Source organism: Lepisosteus platostomus, chromosome 14 (genome assembly GCF_059453375.1).
Source record: "Lepisosteus platostomus isolate fLepPlt1 chromosome 14, fLepPlt1.hap1, whole genome shotgun sequence".
NCBI classification, from domain to species: domain Eukaryota; kingdom Metazoa; phylum Chordata; class Actinopteri; order Semionotiformes; family Lepisosteidae; genus Lepisosteus; species Lepisosteus platostomus.
This window is the reverse complement of record NC_142624.1, coordinates 34,464,437-34,486,318: the sequence shown is the minus strand read 5'-3', so window position 1 is coordinate 34,486,318 and position 21,882 is coordinate 34,464,437. Positions and strand designations below refer to the sequence as shown.

Here is a 21,882-nt window from a genome sequence, read left to right as displayed (position 1 = left end):
AGGATTAATGGCGCTGCAGTGGTGGCTGAGCGGCGGCAATAAAGGCCGCTGTTCTTTCTCCAGAAGTACACTTCGTCTCCGGTACTCGATGTTCACGGTTGGCAGAATTGTTGCCTGAAGGCAACTCCGGAGCGCCGTTTCATCCGAAAGAGAACCAACAGCGCCCTCTGCCGGTCTCCGTGAAGGAGCACACTCCTCGAATAAGCGCGCCGCGCCAGGATGAGTCCTGCTGCTGCTGCCCCTCAGCCTCTCGGGTCTTGGGTTCGAATCCAAATGGGGTCGGGGCTCCTTCTGTGTGGAGTCTGCATGTCCCCCTATAGTGTTAGCGAGGGTCTCTGGTTTCCTCCCCCTTCCCGAACGCTCTGGGTGGGTCACCTGGAGTCGGGCCATCTCACGGTGTGAGGCCCCCTCATTGTCTGGGGTAAAAAATATTTTAATGGCATGTCATTTTTTTTATTTTCTTATTCATAGAATCTATTATCCAAATAAAAAAAAAAACCCATCATGATTACATAATTGTATGTGTGGGACACCCAGTAATTCTCAGAGAGGAGCGTGGGAGGATGAAGAAGGGCATTGTGGAACTCCTGGAGAAGGGTCGGTTCAGCACTGAAAGGGGGGTGTTTCTTCACAGCCGTGGGCTTTAGTCGAGAGTCCCAGCACGTGGTAGAGGTTCCAAAACACAGAAACACAGACAGAGACAAACTCGGACAAAGGGTTCAAGTGGAGGACCATGCACCCTGGGCTGAGGTGAGGCCACCAGTGAGTTGAGACCACCAGTGAGGTGAGGCCTGGGGCCAAATGGCCCTCCTACCCCCCCCGCCTGGCGTCTCCGAATGGAACTGGTGTCCTGTGCAGGCTGCCATCCCTCCTCTCTTCCTCTGCTCCAGGACAGGCTCCAGGTGGCCTTTACTGGGAATAAGTGGGTTTCTGGATGACGCCCAGGAACATGTCTCCTTTCACGGGTCCGGATTCCTGGCCTAGAGAGCCCTTTGCCTCTTCCGAGGCCTTTAAAACCTCAGCCTTTGTTGCGGCTGAAAAGCGACTTTTCCACAGAGACGTACTGTGCATGTTGGGGCTTTACGGTTGATAAGCCACTGGGCTCCATGTGCACCCAGAATGCATCTTGCAGCTACAAGTTTCAGACCTCATGGGAAATCTACTGGAAACTCTGTGACTGAGAGCTCAGGTGGAAGAAAACTCAAAGGGTCCCCAAGAAGCCGGGATCTGACACCCCTGAACTTAAATGACACTGGGGAGACATCTGGTGTGCACAACACCCAAAAACCATTTACTCAAGTCAAGGCTGTCCTGCTCTGGTCCTTTAGGGTTGCTGTCAGGCAAATAATGTATATGTGCTCTCCTTTAATCTCGAGTTCCTCAAAAGCTTTCAAATTGTCCAATTAAGCAAATGAGTTCCAATGAATTAAGGTGGGAAGAAACTAGATCCCTTTAGGCCCCCCAGGACTGGAGCTGTGCATGTGCCTTTGAAAGGATCTCCTCCCCTGTCAATTTGGGGGGGTCAATGTTGTTCTTAGACTGAAAATCAGCAGAGCGATGTATCGTCTCTCAGTGCCTGGTAAGGTTCCACATACCCCTTATATCAGGGCTTCAAGGTCCTGGTGCTGGAGGCCTACAGTCCTGCTGGGCTTTGCTCCAGATGAGCTTAATTACCCCATTGAGGCCTTAACTGGATTAATTTGACCTGTATATGCTTGTTTTCAGCTCTTAAACACGTCGGAAGTTGCCTCGTAACTATTGCATCTCGTGCATAATAAATTCCCAAACCTCTGAGCAGAAAGAACTTCCAAACATTCAGATCAAGCAACTTGTTTAATCAATTAAGGCTTCAATTAACTAGTGAAGTTGAACTAGAATGAAAACCAGCAGGTGGGTGGGTCTGCAGGGTGTGAAATGATTGGTTGATTGGTTGATTAGTTCATTGGTCAGGAGCTCTTTCTGCATGTTGGAAATTCTCTGAAACCGTTCAGGTTGCACAGTGTGAGAGAGACAGTAGATGGGTGGGCTGTACTCATGAGAAAAACTGCGCTATGGCTCAGAGGACACATCTCCCTTTAACTCTCTGACCCATCCCTCTTCCAGAATATTGCGTACAGTTGTTGTCACCGTGTCCTAAAAACCTCTGCTGCTCTGGAGTCCACCCAGAGAAGAGCCACCAGGTTCCTCCTGGAGCAGAAGGGAATCTCCTGGGCTGGTAAGACTCACAGAGCTGCACTCCTTCTCAATCCTGGACAGAGAAGACAGACGAGGTCGGCCCAGCCGATTTCTTCTGAATGAACCGGGAACCGCGGGCCAGAGGACGAGCCGCCCGGCCATGTGGCCGAGGCACCGCTGCGTTTCCTTTAAGCGATGGCCGAGCGAGACTCCTGGATCAGTCGCTTCCTGGCCAACAAACAAGGCAGGGAGGCCATTCAGCTCATTTCTTTCTTTTGTCCTCTCATGTCCTCTGAGATGCACACTGACCACCCCAATGGGGGCCCTTCAACAATGTCAATCGTCTGGAAACCATTGCAGGGAGATGGGTCAACAGTTCAGAGATTATTAACCTGCGCTGAGCTCGCTCAGGGCTGTGAGGTTAATTAGAGGTTTGCTGCAGCTGTGCTGGTGTCGATCTCCAAGAAACAGGACCAGTGGCGCTGGAGGGAGGGGGTGTTTCGAGTTTGTCCTCCCTGTTGTGATGAATTTGGGTGAAAAGGGAGAATCAATGCTTGGAGTGCTGTTGCACTGAATGTAATTACAGCATGAACAGAGAGCTCGCTGACATCCATGAGCGAGGTCACTGTGTTCCGGGCAAGGTGCCTTCAGGGCCCCCCACCCCAGCTCTTTTGGATCGTGCTATTTAGCTTGATCAATTGCTGGGTATTTACCAAGCTGGAAGGCTGTCAGCATCTCAGCACGCCAGGGAAGAGGCAGGGCAGCTACTGTCCATGCAATAAGCCTGCTCAAAGGAAACAGCTCAATAACAATAATAATCAATTTTATTTATAAATTTTTCCAAATCCAAGGACACAGCAAATAGTGATCGATAGATAGATAGTTTATGGATCCCATGAGGGAAATTGCAAATTGCAATTGATAAAGAAAAGGGTATAGTAGAGCATACAGGAGTAGACAGGAGCACACAGGAGTGTACTGCTGGAGTGCAGGGCTGTCACACTGGAGCAGTGACAGAAAAAGCAGGGGCTCTGGAAGTACAGATGTGGTCCTGGGGACAGTGAGGAGAGAACCAGCCTCAGCTGAGCGGAGCCTTTAGGGGCAGTGCAAACATGGAGGAGCTCGGAGATGTATGATGGAGCCAGATTGTTCAGGGCTTCGAAAGTCAGCAACAAGATCTTGTACTGAATACGTGATTCTACAGGCAACCAACGTAGAGACTTAAGTGTAAGAGTGATTTGATGCTAAGATCTGGTGTGAATTAGTAGTCAAGCTGCAGAGTTTTGGACTTCTTACAACTTGTTGCAGAAAACAAGCCTTGATGTTATAAATGCATAAATCAGGCACTCAGCATCAGACATTGAAATAAATTGCCTAATGCAGGCGATATGTCTAAGGTGAAAGATATCTCAATCAGATTTTTTGCATTGGGGCTCAAAAGACATCAGAGGATCAAGTGTGAGTCCTAGAGTCCTGACTTGGCTGACACACGAGTGGGGATCCCTTCAACCATTATTGGTTGAAGTTCAGAGTAAAAACACTGCTGCAGGGCTAACTAGGATTGAAACACCTGGTCACCAGTCCTGCTTCTGTGGGACCACGCACCTGCTGGTCCTTGTTCCAGCAGATCTCCTAGTTACACAATTGAACTAGTAACCAGTTAGCTAATTACAGGTAACTAGGACTTAAACATCTGGTCTTACCTCACAGCACTGCAGCCTGCATCTAATAATTTAATGTTTTACATTTGCATTTCAAGATGGCTTTGGACCTCGTGTACTGAGAGGCATTAATGATGCAGCAAGGCCTGTGTCGCCAAAACCCTTTCTTTGCGTTTTTAGTGCCTCTTAGTATTTGCTATCGCCAGTTTACGAAAATGAAAGCTTATACTGAATAACATCATGGACAGGTGCGTAGAAAAAGTGCTGAAAGCTGTCGTGAGCACCGTCAGGCAGCAGAAGCCCTGGAATGCTCCTGCTGTAAAAGCTCAGATAACAAAGGCAGGGACTGTGGGGAGCAGCAGAGACTCTCCCTTTGGGATGCAAATATGTAACGTGAGGATGTTCGGTGCTTAATGTATACTTTAGAAGCCCAGCGCTCAGTTCTAATGGATTTAATCAAAGATAACAGGACTAAGATGAGAGAAGAGAGAGAAGGAGGAAATGGAACAACGCCCTGTCAAAATGGGAGCAGCGTCACGTTAGTCGCAGGTGTTTTGGCAGTACCGACCCCTGCGCCTGATGGGCCACTGGACCGGGAAGCTCCGGGCCGCTGTAACCGGATAGGAAAGGCTGGGTGGTCCCGGGTGTCTGGTTCTCTTGCCGAGTTGTTTCCAAGCTCCAGCTGTTGGCTCTGAGGGTCTCGGCTGAGGAGAGCTGCAGCAAGAGCGCAGCGCTGCTTTCTTGAGTCCAGGCCACTGAAACACCAGCCCAGTGTGGCCTGGCATCATCCTGCTGGACAACCGGCCCGCAACAAGAACAGAACTGCTGGTTGAAGGACTTGTGCCAGAGCGTCGCTGAGCCATAAGCCCCCCATCTGTGCCAGCGGTGTCCCCGTCTTAAGGAAGATTAAAGCCAGAGCATCAGACGTCCACCAGCTCACCGGCAGGCTTGACCAAGCTGACCGTCAGGACGATGGTTATCACCACATCCCAACGTCAGCCGGTCTTCCACTGGGCCTGCAAGGGCAACGTGTCCCTCATCGGGGGAAAAACACACTCCGCCATCTCTTGCTGATGTTCTCTGAGCCACAGGTCACCACCATGATTTCATCTGTCGATCGTTTCTCCCTGTATGACCTCCAAACATGCAGGTAATCTTTATCCAGATATGAGTTACAGTCATTCTGCTGATGTACAGGATATTAATTCCTGTCATTCGAGAATCATTTCATCCATTGCTTTCATCAATATGTAGAGAGATCATTTCCTAACTGTTTAAACGAATAAAATGAATAGTCCAAAACGATCGAACTGTCATTCGTGACAACTCGGGGGTGGACTATAGTGCACTCAAGCAGCTCTGACTGCTGCACTAATGAGGTGTGAAATCACCTCATTAGTGCGTGAATACCACTGAACGTGCTGAATGAACTGGGGAGACGAGACATCAGGCGTCAGGGGACTCAGACCAGTAAACAGGCACGCGCTTGGGGGGGATTTAGGAAAGCAGTGGGACAGAATCCCACAGAATCCCACAAGATGGAATCTCCAGCTTGGCAAAGCCTCCAGAGCTGGTCACTCACGCTGCTGGCGCTGCTGGCACTCACAGCAGACACCCTGCTGATTACAAGGGCTGTGAGCATAATGAATTGACCTTGGTCTCCTGTGTTCGGTCAAATGGCTATCCCTCGCCGTTGAGGGGGAACAGCTTCCCAGGACAGCCTGGAACAGGTGGGATGTCGGCTCACACTGCGCTGTGCCATCTGTTCAATGCTCTCACTTCCTTTCTCATTCTGACACCCTCGGGCTCCTTTCCAGGTAGTTTTCCTCCACCTGGTTCGGACACCAGGCTGCATCCACGCTGCAGTTCAGACCCGCTCACCGCAGAGGGGGAGAGGGTACCGGCGCTTCGGGAACAAGCACCCTAGTGGAGCTCCTTGCACAAATCCAGCAGCCTCCTTCAGCCCCACCCCTTATATATATATATAGTAACGCAACGGGGGCTCAGGCGGGCGCCCTTGCCGCATTAGGTCGGCCCCCCACCGTCGGGGGCTCGAACCCGGGACTCCCGCGTCACTCAACAGGGACCCAGCCCGGTGAGCCAAAGAGAGATCTCTCTCAAGTAGTCCTGCTATCACAGGGAAGGGCGGTGACGTCACCGCTCTGGTAAGCCGGCTCTTACACAGTGCCTGTCGGCCGTAAGCGTTACAATATAATCAACACTTTTTACCATTCGTGGTTTGGGGGTTAGCCTACGTGTCGCGGTAGCGTTATGAGAGATATGATTAATTTTACTTACATTTTCGAACTAACAATGCGATCGTTCTTGCCAATTACACTTTAAATAATAATAATAATAAAAATAGTAGTAGTAGTAGTAGTAGTAGTATCAGTGATTGAAGCACAACTTTGTTAAGAACACAAGGCGACCCGTAGCAAAACACTCCCCCCAACTCCGCTGTTTAAAATAGAGCATAGGCCTTCCTTTGACACGCGTCCCCATGGCGACACAGTCGGCCGATTGAGGTGGGGTCTTTTCATTGGTCGCCCCTGGTTCGTCCCCGCGTCTGATTGGGTGCAGCGGGGCCGAGGTTTCCTGGGAGGAGGCGGGACCTGGGCTTCCCGGAAGAGGCTCCGCCCCTGTTGAAGTGCTAAGTCTTCTTGTCGGCGCACAGCTGAGAGTGTCCGAAGTCGACCCGGTTCAGGGAGTTCGTTTCGCCTGTGACAGCATTGCACTGCACCATTTTACTCTTCTGTCATAACTTCTACAAGGTAGGATTGTGGAGGGTTGCTATTACTTACGTCCTCGCCGCCCCTTTTGATCTGTTTCCCCATAATTGCATACCCGGGCTGTTGACGAGCTTTCTTATAGACCCCGACGTTCATCTGACTGCCTGTACACACACACACACAGCAGAAGTTCTAGATCTGCGTGTGCGACGTCGTGAAATGCGCGGCACTTATCATTTCTGGTTTCGTCATAGTATCGTTCTGCTAAGGAGCTCTTCGGCTGCCGTTAAGAAATGAGAGGGATGTGGTCGGTTGGGGCTTGCTTCATGAATGAACAGTGAACCCCTTGAACCGAAATGAGAGCCGGTCGGGATGTGGCAGTCAGCCGGTTCTCCCGCTGCACGGCGAGTTTGGGGCTCTCCCGGGCCCCTGGTGGGAGCCTCTCACCCCGCAGGAGCACAAAAGCAGTGTCAGCTCTGACACTGGGAAACAGCGGGGCTCCTCTGCGGGGGGGTCAGTTTCTTCACCCTTCCTGCGCAGAACTGCGAACCTGTCGCCCCGCGTCACGTCTTTCACGACAGACCTTCGCCAACCGGCGACTAAAAACTGACGTTTCCTCCGGGGTGTAGTCTCTCGAGTTGGGGGGTGTTTCGGTTATTACTGCTCTAGTTATGGGAGGGGACAAGCCCTTTGCTTTGGTCGCTGCCTAATAAGATGACGTGCTTATAATGTATCATAAGGTAATAATGGACTGCCTTGTCTTTCTCATACCTGAAGAAGGCTCCAGGGCCGAAACGCTGCGTTTTCATTCTTCTCTCTTCAGCACGGAATAGACCTAATAATGTCATGTCATGTCATGTAAGCTGCAAAGACACTACTCGGGAGTCCAGTTGTCAGGTGTGCGTGTTAAAACGGCGATGCTAGTGGACAATCCTGACTTGTCTCGCTGTGCGCTCAGTGCCAGGTGAGCAGAGCGCGACTCGGGGCGGGGGAGAGAAAAATGCTGAGTCACCCGCCTTGCGACACCTCGGGCTGTGCCGCTCCTCCATTCAGACACACCGGGAGCCGCAGATCTCCGATTACCGGCGATCCGTCTCCCCATGGGGTCTGCTCGTTGATATTGGTCGCACAGGGAAGGGGGCGACTCTCTCCGTCTTTCTTTCAACTGCGCACGCTCTGTAGCTTTCAGTAAAGTCGGGGTGTCTTACCCTGAAGGAGGGGTAGGGGTGCCCCTCACAGCTCTCTGAAACCCTGGTTCCCCCTCCCAGGTTGAGCCATGTCCAAGAAGATCCAGGCGGGCTCGGTGGTGGAGATGCAGGGGGACGAGATGACCAGGGTGATCTGGGAGCTCATCAAAGAGAAGCTCATCTTCCCCTACGTAGGCATGGACCTGCACAGGTAATGTCGCTCTGCAGAGCCCCGTCGGGACCCGCGACCCGAGACCCAGGAATCGGCAGTGCACTGAGCCAGCCGCGGAGTGGACCGCAGTCTAGCGAGCGCACCAGGTTCGAATCTGGTTCGGAGAGTTGTGTTCGTCATGTGTGCGGAGCCCAGTGAAATGCGTGAAAATAATAATAATATATAATAATTGCTTACACTTATATAGGGCTTTTCTGGACACTCCACTCAAAGCTCTTTAGAGGTAATGGGGATCCCCTCCACCCCCACCAGTGTGCAGCCCCACCTGGATGATGCACCAGTACAATCTCTACACTTCAGCTCTCAGTGGGGAGGAGAGCAGAGTGATGAAGCCAGTTCAGAGATGGGGATTATTAGGAGGCCATGACTGGTAAAGGCCAGGGGGGGAATTTGGCCATGATGCCGGGGTAATACCCTGCCGTGAAGTGACCACAAAGGCTCAGGATATCGTTTTTATGTCTTTTACAGTATAGTAAAATATGTCACTGTACTGGGGCATTAGGACCCAAACAGATTTTAGGGTCCGCTTCTGGAGCCGGGCTCGGAACCGGGCTGGAGTCGAGCTGACACCGGCACGTCGGGCTTTGTGATCTGACACTTCTCGATGAGTCCTGCTACTTTCTAATGATCCACAGAACTCCATAAATTCCTTAATAACTCTGCCATTCACTGTTAATGCTGTTAGGCTCAACAGCTCTGATACAATCTTTCGTGCTGGACATTGATATGGGTGTGCTGTCTAATCCTGTGCATCAGTACTGCGAGTTGAGATAACCAAGAGATTCCTGAGCTCGTTTCCCTTCCAGTTATTTTGACGTTCCCAGGGAGATTTTGGATCTCTTGTCTGGGCAGAAGAACAAGTTTTTCACCCCCAGTTTGTAAGGATAAACCCATACCGAAGGATATGAAGATTTCTGTCTTTACGGTCCATGGCCAAAGACAGAGGCTCCTTGTTCTTTTTATCCGGCGTTCAACCGGTAAACAGGCCTGCTTCCGTCAAATGGTCTGCCAGCAGCGTTGGGGTTTTTTTTTGCATTGTGAGAAAGGTTGCACTCGGATCGCCCAGCTTGGTGGACTCGTCAGACTGGACCCAGTCTGTTTAACCAGCCCCCTCATGCTGTGGAGCTGCGGGGTGATGTTACACACCAGCCCGATAAAAACTCGAGCTGCGGGACTCATCCCTCAAGGAGGGGAGCCCTGTACACCCCTGTTCGCCTCCAAAATGCACCGGTGATCCCTGCCACAGTGGGACTTGTTATTAGCGTCAATAAGCAACTGAGTTTACCCCTTTTTCTTGCAGATGGCGCAATGCGTCTCTGTGAGATTGCGCCTGAATCGCGTGTTTGTTTTTGCGTTGCGCTGAATCTTCAAGCAGCGGGCGGCAGGGCATGGCGCTGGAAGAGCGTCGCCATTGTCACGAGAGCGGGGGGGGGAGGGGGGAAGTGGGTGAAAGGTCGTGGGGGGGGGGGGTGAGGGCTCTGATCAGCGCACATGTCTTACAGCACTGTTTCTCAGCCCTGCTCCTGCTCCTTGTTCTCAAGCTGAGCTGCTCATTAAGTGAATTAAATTGGCTGATTGTTTTTCTTATCTGCAAGTCGGTCTTAGTTTTAGATATGCAGTCCTCTAGGTGCATAATTTCCACACAAAGGAGCCTATGGAGCCGTATTAGTAGTAGGAGTAATAATAAATGTTTTATTTTATAAAGTGCCTTTAAAAAGTGGCTTCTCAGAGCACTTTACAGTAAAAAAAAAAGACACAATGATTGGAGATAGCAGAATTACACAATTACAGTAAGGGGTTGGCATACAGTATGATAGCAGAGGGGCAGACACAGAACCAGTTAACTCAAAGAAGAAGGTTTTGAGTCTTGATATGAATGCACTCAGGGAAGGTGGCTCTCTGATATCCTTGGGAATAGAATTCCAGAGCTCGGGACAGCAGCAGGAGAAGGCCCCGTTGCTCACAGAGTGTAGACGGGCTTGGGGAACAGACAGGAGACCAGAATTAGAGGCATGAAGGTTGTGAGGTGGAGAACTGTATGACAGTAAGACAGACTGAGGTGCCAAGCCATGCAGAGCCTTATAGGTGAGTTGAAGATTTTGAAGGCAACATGAAACCTGAACGGAAGCCAGTGCATGGACTCCGGGATAGGAGTAATGTTATCACTTGTTCTAGACCTGGTGCTGTGATTGTTGTCATTTGTTTGAAATGTGCCCAGCTTTTTAAACGGCTCCTTACTGGCCATTGGTCACTACTGGACAGACAGGGTGTGACTAACACTCTGGTCATTAGCATTCTCAGTGCTACAGTGGCCCACCCAGTCTGGAAAGCGGATTTTAGCTCAATGTTTCAGGTTCAATAAGCCTAGTTAGTGCATCTCACTTGGCATAAAAAAGCAGAAGACGCAGGGGTCCCGCATGGCCAGGCCTGTGAACCTCTGCTTTTCCAGTCTGTGCATTTTCCTTTGCTAAAGGTCTTTACTTTAGGAACCCTGCCAGAGGGCCTTTCCCTCATCTCGTGGTCTGTGCTCATTGTCCCAAGAAGTATTTGTCGTGCAGGTTTGTAAAACAAGCCCATCTTTGTTTTGGGTGTGATGCCCTTTTTATGCCAAGTTTTTATCCAAATGTATCCAGCCTTTGTTTGAGGCTGTTGTGCGTGAAGCTTGGTGTGTTTGTGCAGCAGGGACTGTGTAGCGCACCCCTCACACACCGCGTAATGTATTACAGATAAAAGGAAGTTGTAATACTATAATAACAATAATTCCTTACACTTATACGGTGCTTTTCTGGACACTCCACTCAAAGTGCTTTACAGTTAATGGGGATCCCCTCCACCACCACCAGTGTGCAGCCCCACCTGGATGATGAGACAGCAGCCGTTGTGCATCAGTCCACTCCCCACACACCAGCTCTCAGTGGGGAGGAGAACAGAGTGATGGAGCCAGTTCAGAGATGGGGATTATTAGGAGGCCATGATTGCTAAAGGCCAGGGGGAAATCTGTCCAGGACACCAGGATAACACCCCTACTCTTTTTGCGAAACTCCCTGGGATATGTAACAGAGACTCGGGACCTCGGTTTTATGTCTCATCCAAAGGGCAGTACCTTTTTACAGTATAGTGCCCCCATCACTGTACTGGGGCATTAGGATCCACAGAGACTGCAGGGTGAGTGCCCCCTACTGGCCCCACTAATACCCCTTCCAGCAGCAAGCTCAGTTTTCCCAGGAGGTCTCCAGGTACTGGCCAGGCTCACACCTGCTTCATGGGGTTACCAGTTGTGTGAGTTGCAGGGTGATTTGGCGGCTGACTAAAAGAACGCAAACTCACCTTAGAAAGGGCACACATGTCAATCGCTGAACTCGACAAGGATGGGGATTAATAATAATAATGGATAAAAGCCATTTACTTAATCGCTTCCTGGATATGTGCGGATCTTGCGTTTCTGCAGCTGCTTTCTGAAATTCAGGAGTGACTGTGGCTCGAGGGGGAGGACAGACCCTTCTCTGCGCAAGCGAATCCTGAAGCATGCGGTTCGGAATGTCTCCCGGAGCGTGCGTCGTGTTGTAAACCATCGGCCGTGTGTCTCTCACCGATGCAGCTACGACCTGGGCATCGAGAACCGCGATGCCACGGAGGACCGCGTGACGGTGGAGGCCGCCGAGGCAGTCAGGCGTTACAACGTGGGCATCAAGTGCGCCACCATCACGCCGGACGAGAAGCGGGTGGAGGAGTTCAACCTGAAGAAGATGTGGAAGTCGCCCAACGGCACCATCCGTAACATCCTGGGCGGCACCGTGTTCCGGGAGGCCATCATCTGCAAAAATATCCCGCGGCTCGTCACCGGATGGGTCAAGCCCATCATCATCGGGAGGCACGCACATGGAGACCAGGTACCCCACTGGTGTCTCTCTGCTCGCTGGCCTGTCTCTGGGGGGCACCATCTCTGTCTCCGCTCTCTGCTCGCTGTCCTGTCTCTGGGGGGCACCTTCTCCGTCTCCACTCTCTGCTCGCTGTCCTGTCTCTGGGGGGCACCTTCTCCGTCTCCGCTCTCTGCTCGCTGTCCTGTCTCTGGGGGGCACCTTCTCCGTCTCCTCTCTCTGCTCCCTGTCCTGTCTCTGGGGGGCACCTTCTCCGTCTCCTCTCTCTGCTCGCTGTCCTGTCTCTGGGGGGCACCTTCTCCGTCTCCTCTCTCCGCTTGCTGTCCTGTCTCTGGGGGGCACCTTCTCCGTCTCCTCTCTCTGCTCGCTGTCCTGTCTCTGGGGGGCACCTTCTCTGTTCCTCCCCCCCTCCCTTTGGCCTGTGTGTGTCACTCAGTGTCCTGTCAGACAGGGGGCTGGCTGCAGCCACATGTGGGGTGAGTCTGTTCAGCACAGCGAGGGCACGTTATTAGTTTTAATAACTGTCATTTTAATTTAATAAGTGACATTTTAATTTAACTAAACGTCACGTGACACCTGTACCAAAGCAAAGGTGAGGTGCAATGCTGCTGTTAGCAAAAGTGCCCTTTAGACTGTGGCTCTGGCCTGGCAGACTCTCGGTTTTCAAGGCCGACGTGCGCAATAATCTCAAAGGTCTAACTGGGATTGTGCGCTTGAGTCCCCGACGCTCTTTTGCAATCGGGCTGTTGTGTAACCTGCTGCTTGAGGAGGCGCCCGAGCTGGGACCAGGAGCAGGTCTCCCCCACCACTCTCCGCCTCCCCGAGCCTGAAATCGGGAAGCGCGATCCGACCTCTTGCCGCTCAGGCATCGCAGTCACAGCGGCGGGCTTGTGCGCGCTTCGGCCTGTAGGTGGTGATACACTTTCCTCCCGTCCTTCACGCTCAATTTGAAAGAGTGAGCGTGTCAATGTGAGAGGCGTCACGGATGTCGTCGTAGGTCCATGAGAGCAAGCCTCTTTGATCGCTCTTCTCAGGGACAGAAGAAAGTCCTGATGGTGCCAGGTGCACCGTGAGGCCAGCTCCGAGGTGTACCTCGATTTGTGGCCTCGGTTTCCTTCGTATTTGGGGAGTGTGCGGTTGTACCATCTTTCCTGCTGTAAGAGCCCTCCCGTCCCCTGTTGCCCTGCAGTACAAAGCCACGGACTTCGTGGTCCCCGGGCCCGGCCGCGTGGAGATGAAGTACACACCCAAGGACGGAGGAGAGCCCCTCATGTTTGTGGTCCACGACTTTCAAGGTACGGGCAAGAGCTGCTGTGGAAAGAGTCTACCCGAGACAGCGCCGCTCCCGCCCAGCGGAGCTCCGGCGCTCCGAGACAGCGCCGCTCCCGCCCAGCCGAGCTCCGGCGCTCCGAGACAGCGCCGCTCCCGCCCAGCGGAGCTCCGGCGCTCCGAGACAGCGCCGCTCCCGCCCAGCCGAGCTCCGGCGCTCCGAGACAGCGCCGCTCCCGCCCAGCGGAGCTCCGGCGCTCCGAGACGGCTAGAACACCCCTGGCTGTGCGTGTGCAAGAGAGATCCGTGAAGGCCTTGTTCCGTCTGTTGGTGTGGGTGCATCAGCACACAGAGTGGTAGAGGAGTTTATTGCCATACGTACATGTACATTGGAGTTCTTATTTGCACTGCTCTCTGGGGACACACAGTACAGCAGACAACGCCACACAGTGTAGACAGTACATTACACGCATAATAAATAATAACAGAACCATAAATGTGTTGTGGGACAATAATTATGTAATAATGAAGAAAAAAAAGCTGGTAGACCATGCAAAATTGCATAGTGCAAGTGTGTATTCAGTCTGAGGCATTGCAGAGCTAGCTGTTGAGGATGCACACTGCAGTGGGATAGAGACGTAGTGTGGACACACAGTGTGCGATGTGAACCAACAAGCGTTTCCTCTGTCTCCGCTGGTGTGCCTGTGACAGGAAGTGGGGGCGTGGCCCTGGGCATGTACAACACGGACAAGTCCATCAGGGACTTCGCTCACAGCTCCTTCCAGATGGCGCTGAGCAAGGGCTGGCCGCTGTACCTCAGCACCAAGAACACCATCCTGAAGAAGTACGATGGCCGCTTCAAGGACATCTTCCAGGAGATCTACGAGAAGTATGGTCGGGCTTGTGGCCGGGTTTCCCTCTGCTTGCCTTGCTAGCTCCCCCCAGACCTGGTGCTGCTCCAGTCGGCGGGTTTTAAGGATTTTGAGCTTCGGGAATGTTGGCGTTTTCAAACATGGTGTTGCAGGGTGCAGGGCTTTGTCTTAAAGCTTTTTTGTTTTTGTTGTTATTAAGAACCTTTTGCACTGTTTCACACACACACACACACACCCCCCTCCTCTTCCTCATACACAGTTGTTGGAAAGACATCCCCCCTCTTCCTCATTCACAGCTGTTACATCTCCCTCCTCTTCCTCATTCAGTCATTAGAAAATCCTACCTCACCTGCATTAAAGAGACCTCCCTTTCCTTCCTCATTCCCAGTGGTTAGACCTCCCCCGTCTTCCTCGTTCACGGCTCCTCGTCAGGGAGTCGTGCTGGTGGAGCCCCGGCTGTGTCTTACTGAGCTCTGCGCTTGTTGCAGGGAGTACCAGGCCCAGTTCGAGGCCAAAGCCATCTGGTACGAGCACCGGCTGATCGACGACATGGTGGCCCAGGCCATGAAGTCCGAGGGCGGCTTCATCTGGGCCTGCAAGAACTACGATGGAGACGTGCAGTCTGACTCCGTGGCACAGGGTGAGACTCCCGGGCCGGGCAGGGTTCCGTCCAGGAGACGAGCAAGGCATGTGCCTTCGTTTTCCCCACTGCGGGGATGCACCTGAGCCCAGCTGTGCCCGCCGGAGAGAAGGTCCGCACAAGGTGATACACTTTCCTCCCGTCCCCAGCCCCCCTGGGCTGAATGATGGGGGCGGGGGGGAGGATCTAGGCTCTGCTGTAACTGGGAGCAGCAATAACCTGGATCTGGCTGTCTGAGCGCCGCAGCCCGGGGAGGAGCTGTGCTCCATGTGTACTTCCACTTTTCCCCATGGGCGGAGAAACACCCGAGCCTCCCGAGAAAGATCCATACCCGTTCGTTGCCGATGGAGTTTGCTGCCTTTCCTTGTCCTGGTGTGGGGTGGCTGCGCTGCTCACGAGGTGCCCCTCGGGCTGGTACTCGGACTTGGGGTGCTCAGTGCTGATGGTTTGCGTCCCCCCCCCTGCAGGCTACGGGTCCCTGGGGATGATGACGAGTGTGCTGGTGTGCCCCGACGGGCGCACAGTGGAGGCCGAGGCAGCGCACGGCACCGTGACGCGGCACTACCGCATGCACCAGCAGGGCAAGGAGACGTCCACCAACCCCATCGGTGAGGGCCGGAGCCTCCTCTCTTTCTCTCTGCCGCCCGCCCCGGTCCTTCCGGCCTCCCGCGCGCCTGCAGTAGCTCCTCTCAGAAAGCCGGCCTTGTCCCTCTTCGTCTTGCCCTCCTAGCCTCCATCTTCGCCTGGACGCGGGGGCTGGCGCACCGGGCGGAGCTGGACCGCAACGCCGAGCTGCGCGCGTTCTGCCAGGCGCTGGAGGCCGTGTGCGTCGAGACCATCGAGGCCGGGTTCATGACCAAGGACCTGGCCGCCTGCATCAAGGGGCTGCCAAAGTGAGTCACCTGGACACACCCTCCGTCTGCCCTCGCCCGCCCGCCCACCACTGCTGTACCACACTGTCGGGCTCCTGCTCTCGGCGCTGTCCAGCTGCTGGTGCTCTCGGCGCTGTCCAGCTGCTGGTGCTGTCCAGCTGCTGGTGCTCTCGGCGCTGTCCAGCTGCTGGTGCTGTCCAGCTGCTGGTGATCTCGGCGCTGTCCAGCTGCTGGTGCTGTCGGCACAGCCCGTCTTGTAGCATTGTCTGGCTGCGTCTGTCTGCGCTGTCCAGTCATTACCCATGTGACATTTGTGTTTTAACCTGGATCATGGCTTCCGTGCCTATAACCCAGAGCTGTTCAACACTAGATGATAAAACAGGGAGGTTCGTCTGTCTTTTTGACACCTTCTGTATGGTCTGGTGTGGTATGTGGTGTGGTGATAAACTCTGAGGTGCTGTCCTCACTGACCGATCTTTCCATTTGCAGCGTGCAGCGGTCCGACTACCTGAACACCTTTGAGTTCCTGGACAAGCTGGCGGAGAACCTGAAGACAAAAATGGCGAGCCAGCCCAAACTGTGAGCCTGCTCACCAGGATGGACACACACACACACACACACACACACACACACACACACACACACACACACCTGGGCCACACGCCCATGTCCTCCGAGTGGCGCGGGAGCCCGGGTGCAGAGGCAGCACGCGCCCACAGAGAGTCCGGACTCGTGCACGCTGAGCCCCGGTCCCTGAGGGGGGGCTGAACGAGTGGCCACATAACAAAATGCCCACCATCCCAGCTTAACCTGTCTGTAATAGTTTCTGTTTCCTCCAAGGGAAGAACACTGTGACATTTTTAAAGGAGTACTCCTGCCTGCTTACTGGGTGCTATTTCCATCCCAACCCCAAACGGAAACCATGCCGCCATTCCGAATTCGCCCCAAATCCTGAATCAGTGTTTCTCTATCGGGCACAGCCCCCTGCTCCCCCTGCGCGTCTCCACTTACTCAGCACCTGTGACACCTTTTCCCCTCTGGGGGTTCGTACCTGCCACCCCCGCGCGATAAGACTGCGTTCCCGTAGTAACGCGCGAGCGTGGTCAGGCCTCTCTTTTAATCGCTCGTCCTGCCTGCCCGAGGCTCGGGGTATCGCCTCTTCCTGCTTCCTCTGTCACGCCTTTCGCCCGGGAGCGGTCCGGGTTCAGGGGTGACCGTGTCCGCTCCAGACTGGAGCTGCAGGAAAACGGCACGCAGGGGCCAGGAGGAGGAAAAGAGCAGGCCTCCCAGGGGTCCCTGCGGGTGGCCCTTTGTCATTTTGTTTTGATTTCGGGACCTGCGGCAGTTTTAACTTCCACAGACGGGCACTGGCCAGTGAGACCAGTCACGCCCGCTGTGTTCTGACCTCCCCGAAGACAGCACCGCGCCACCACCTGTGCAGACAGACACCCAGGGTTGGTCATGGTTGGTCGTTCTTCAGCAAAAGCGGTGCGTTTACTTTTCCGGTTGTTTTTTTTTTAAGCGGGACTTCTTGGGTAATTTTCCTGTTTCAAGGGAAGCCCGATTTTTACTTCTCTGGCTCTCCTTTGCGCCAGTTCCTCGGCTGTGACAGCTCTTTCCGGTATTCCAGGTGAAGTCCGGATCTGTAGTGTCCGTTGCTTCTTTTCAGTTGTCCAGGAAAGAAAAGATCTGTAGCAGATCTCGGCGTAGTCCAGCTCTTTTAGTGATGCCTTTGAAGAAGCAGTCGGGTTTTAACATCTGGTTGCAGGTCGTTATCCGGGATGATTTGTTTTCGTTTTCCTAGGTCCAGCGAATGAAACTGTACTGCTGTTCACCTCATGGTATGAAGTGTTTAAATGCTGCTGTTTCGTGCGGATGTTCTCAGAGCTGACCGTTCCCTCCTCTACCACCTGTGTCCTGTATAATGCGGCACCTTTAGCCCGGTAATCCTGATTCTGCAGTCCGTGTTGTCATCTTTTCCCCAGGTGCCCCAATGTTAATAAACGGGTCTCGGAGGCTTGTGTTCCAGTATCTTCATTTCTCCTGACAGGCTGTAGAGGGCAGCACAGCACCGTGAAGGCTTCAACGTTAAGCCATTTCTATATTGTACACAACACTTCATGGGAAGGGTTAAACTCCCGATTCTGGTTTTTGGTCATACAAAAAGAGGAGCCGCTGTATGTTATTTTTTTTCATTGGATTTATCTGTACGTTTTTACTTCTTACACGTTTAGCTCTCGAGCTGGGCGAATTGCTCCTGCATGCGCTCAAGTGCTGCAGCCGGCAAAAATACCGCATTGTGTCTGAATGAGTTTGACAGGACCGTGAAATTCCGCTTTCCTGCAGACAACCCGAATCAAATTCAGTCAGCTTTATTGGCATGGCAGGTACATTAAAGTGTTGCCAAAGTAATAAAAAAAAATGACCATCACATTTACAACAGCAAAGCTATCGATCGTGCGGTGTTGGTACAGTATCTGGGCAGTCGTGTAGTGATCTCGTACATTTCCTCAAGGGGGCGCCCGCGTGCTGTCCTGCTCCATTGCTGAACGCGGCAATCCGAATTTCTTCTGGGACGCGCGAAGAAGAAACTGTTTAGCTATAACAATAATAAAAACTGAAATCGAGTAGTTTACAGGACATGACGTCTTCCCTTCACATGCAGTTGATGAACTCCGGCTACGTTCCCAGACAATTGCCTTAAAAGGGCATATTCCCTGGGCCGGGTCACTCGCGGAGTACAGACTGCTGTGAATCCCAGACGGGATCAGAATTCCCTGGAAGCTCCGTGAACCTGGCCCCCCTACAGACAGCACAAACAATTAAACCCACCTCATTCGTTAGAGCTACGTTTGTGCCGGTTTGTGCTGCTTTCGTTCCCGAGATATAGCGCCTTGGCTTTCCGGTGATCACGTGACCATGCACGGTGACTTGACCTCCAGTGACCCCGTCTGCCGAGTTCAAGCGTCTGTTACAGTTTAGCTCGTACCCTTAACATTTTAAAGACAATCAATATCCATAAACATATGAGCCTCCTTAGATGTGAATAATAATAAGACATGACGCATCCCAACAAGTTTACCATCTTTGACATAAACCTGTGGTTGTAATGTATGTAAAATCACCGAGATTGTAAGATATATGCTTTTTATTTTCTAAGGCACGTTCTCCTTTACTTTCCCTACCGTAACACGCTGTTGCCAAACGCGTAACTGTGGGATACCATCGCGACAAGACCTCTGCAGCATGTCATGATAGGGACCCCATGTATATCGCATGTATATCGCGGTGGCTCTGTGGCTAAGGATCTGCGCCTGTGACTGGAAGGTTGCCGGTTCAAATCCCGCGGCCGGCAGAGGAATCCTACTCCGTTGGGCCCCTGAGCAAGGCCCTTAACCCCAACTGCTCCAGGGGTGCTGTACAATGGCAGACCCTGCGCTCTGACCACAAGCTTCTCTCCCTGTCTGTGTCTCCAAGGAGAAAAGCTGGGATATGCGAAAAAGACAAATTCCTAATGCAAGAAATTGTATATGGCTAATAAAGAAACATTATAAAAAAAATGTATATCGCGGCAGTGTATATCACGACTGGCGCCTTGCTTCCATGCCACTCTGGCACAGCTGTCGCAACAAAGGTCTCATATGAGGACATGATATATCGCTATATATGGACTTTGTGTCGCGACATGGGGTCAGCATTTCCTGTCAGGGTATGTCCTATCGCGATATATGCACTCCATGTCGCGACATGGGGGGTGGGCGTTTAGGCTGGGCATATCAAATCGCGATATAGGGCATTTCATGTCGTGACATGGGGTGGGGCTTTTTTGCCGGGGTGTGTCATATCGCGATATGCAGGCTCCATGTTGCGATATGGGGGCGGGCGTTTTGTCGGGGGTACGCCATATGCGGTATGCCATATGCGCCATATCGCGATATGCGGGCTCCATGTCGCGACATGGGAGCGGGGCGTTTTATCGGGGTAAGCCATATCGCGATATGCGGGCTCTATGTCGCACATGGGGGCGGAGCGTTTTGATGGGGTATGTCATATCGCGACAGTGGCGCAGTGACAGTGATGCGCCAGTCGCAATGGGTATCGGGATGTGTTCGTGATGCGCACACTCCAATCGTGACATGCTATCGGAGTCGTGAACGCGCTGTGAATGCCATGACATTCTTTGTCTGCTATTCAGTTTTGACTTCAGTACGACTTCTCTTAGACTGATCAGTAATTGGAAACCAATGAATGTATTACTTTATATCCAGCGTGCTCATACAGCACACACGGTTAACCGGGGCTACAGTATTTGGACCAAGAAGAACATCCATCACCTGTGTATCTACATGTTCTCGGAACTTCCGCTGTGGCGCTGTACCCAATCAGAGTGTCGATTTTCACTCTTCACCCAATCGCGATCCGAGCAATTCAGTTTAGCCAATCACGGGTCTGAGAGCTGTTCAAGCGAGCAGCGCCAGGTGGATCGGCTTGTTTACTGTCAATGAGAATCTATGTTTAAAATGCATCGGCTTATTTTTTTTAACGTCTTTATTGATTCACAATGTCCCTCACTCTTCGAAATAAATACTTTTTTATGTATTTTAAAAATACCGTTTTTCCCGTTGCTTTCTGTAATGAATACATGGTATTTGAACAATTTTAAACGTATATTTAAGGTAGGGGAAACACCTTCTGCTTTGTACTTAAAAAATGAATAGAAATGTAAAGTCTATGATCATTATATTATTATGCTCGTGCTTTCAAGTTTGTTTTTTATTGTTAAATTATATCGATCTTGAAACTAATACCTAAAAATGTGAATATGGGCTCTCGTGTTGTACCAGCGGTAATTTGGAAACTGGTGTCTCTTCACCAATGAAAGGAGTACACAAGAAAAACATTTTCGAGAACATGGTTAAAAATTAAAAGAAAACACCTTACCCAATGAACTAACATAGTAACCCCTCTCTAAATGTAAGACTGTTTATTCGTGTAAAGGCTGCAAAGTCTGGGGTCAACTGATCAAAAGATCACAACTGAAAGATCTGGAGGTCGTGACTTTGCTGTTTTGTACGCACAGAGTGACCTCACAGCCAGGAAAAGAAGGCGCTATATTGAAATATATTGAAACATCCAACCCACCCGACCAGACAGACTCGGAAAACAAATTGCCCCCATTGTTTTCATCACAATCAGGAGTTCAAGTAACGAGTTTGTTGGTACCTGTAAACTTCCTTGTAGTCACGTGATTACCCGAAAACCCAAGGCGCTATATCTCGGAAACTAAAGCAGCACAAACTCTACTTGCAGCGACACAAACCGGCACAAACGCAGCACTAACGACTGCAGTGAGTTTCGTTGTTTGTGCTGTTCGACGGGCGGGTGGGCAACTTCATGGAGCAGGACAAGCAAACATGTCTGAGTCTTTACGTTGCAGACTGCAGACGACTCGACTTCACCTGAGGATGTAACACAGGCACCCATACCTGTGTCTTCAGAGGGCAGGTGTGCCCTCCCGGTGTATTCTACACCAAGGACTGGCCGGAAACACACAGATACAAGGACTGTGAGCTCATGTTTCATGTTTCTCGCATAAGACCCCTGTAAATACAAACACACGGATAATGACAGTTTATTAAAGAATTCAGATATATGTTCACTTCTGTTCTGTGAAAATAAAAAATATGTTTCCAATATTGCCGCGGTCCGCAGGTGTGAGACAGTGGACTTTCCAGTGTTGCTTTTCGGATGTGTTATTTACTACCCGCGACAACCTTGCACTTAGTGGCTCTTAAAAACACCCTGGTTCTTTTTCACGTTGACGTATGTGCTTTGCATAAATAGTTCAGCAGCGGTCTTGTTGTTTGTGAAGTTGCAGATTCAATCTGAACACGTAGCTCGACTGACGGGTCGAATCTTTACACGTCCCTTGGTGCGCGTGTTTATTTAAGAAGGAGTGAGAAACTGATCACTTCAGATTTTTAAAAAAGCACACCGCTACGAAGTATTAAGACGTGCTCGTTAAAGCCTCTTGGCAAGAATATGCAAATGTTTGTTAGTGTTCGCTTTTTGAGACTACACCCGCAACTCTTCTGATTAGGGTATATGATATTCGTGAATAATTTAATTTTCCTGCTCACACAAACGCACACAAGACACTGATATCAAATGCACAATCCACCGCCGCCCCCCACCCGGGCAAATAGAGGAACACAATTGCAGACTGTTACTCTCGCACCGGTAACAGACGCTTGAACTCGGCAGACGGGGTCACTGGAGGTCACCGTGCATGGTCACGTGATCACCGGAAACACAAGGCGCTATATATCGGGAACGAAAGCAAAACAAACGCTGCTTTCAACGGCAC

The 21,882-nt window shown here is 51.8% G+C and overlaps 1 protein-coding gene across 2 annotated transcripts; it reads left to right on the top strand.

The window, feature by feature from the left end:
* The first annotated feature begins 6,453 nt into the window (after positions 1 to 6,453).
* On the top strand, positions 6,454 to 17,531 carry idh1 (isocitrate dehydrogenase (NADP(+)) 1). 2 transcript variants are annotated; one of them, XM_088605840.1, is made up of 9 exons: positions 6,454 to 6,607; positions 7,834 to 7,963; positions 11,583 to 11,874; positions 13,052 to 13,157; positions 13,843 to 14,020; positions 14,492 to 14,643; positions 15,111 to 15,251; positions 15,374 to 15,536; positions 16,005 to 17,531. In XM_088605840.1, the coding sequence occupies exons 2-9, from the start codon at positions 7,842 to 7,844 to the stop codon at positions 16,096 to 16,098; spliced, it is 1,248 nt and encodes a 415-aa protein (XP_088461966.1). In that variant the 5' UTR covers positions 6,454 to 6,607; positions 7,834 to 7,841; the 3' UTR covers positions 16,099 to 17,531. The 2 variants fall into 2 exon arrangements, with proteins under 2 accessions (XP_088461966.1, XP_088461967.1); XM_088605841.1 differs by having other exon boundaries at positions 6,467 to 6,622.
* The last annotated feature ends 4,351 nt before the right edge of the window (positions 17,532 to 21,882 follow it).

Excerpts from the sequence above, each read along its gene's own strand:
- idh1 (XM_088605840.1), top strand. The coding sequence starts at position 7,842 with ATGTCCAAGAAGATCCAGGCGGGCTCGGTGGTGGAGATGCAGGGGGAC. Across the intron at positions 7,964-11,582 it reads GTAGGCATGGACCTGCACAG|CTACGACCTGGGCATCGAGA; the intron begins GTAATGTCGCTC and ends TCACCGATGCAG. Across the intron at positions 15,537-16,004 it reads TGCATCAAGGGGCTGCCAAA|CGTGCAGCGGTCCGACTACC; the intron begins GTGAGTCACCTG and ends TTCCATTTGCAG.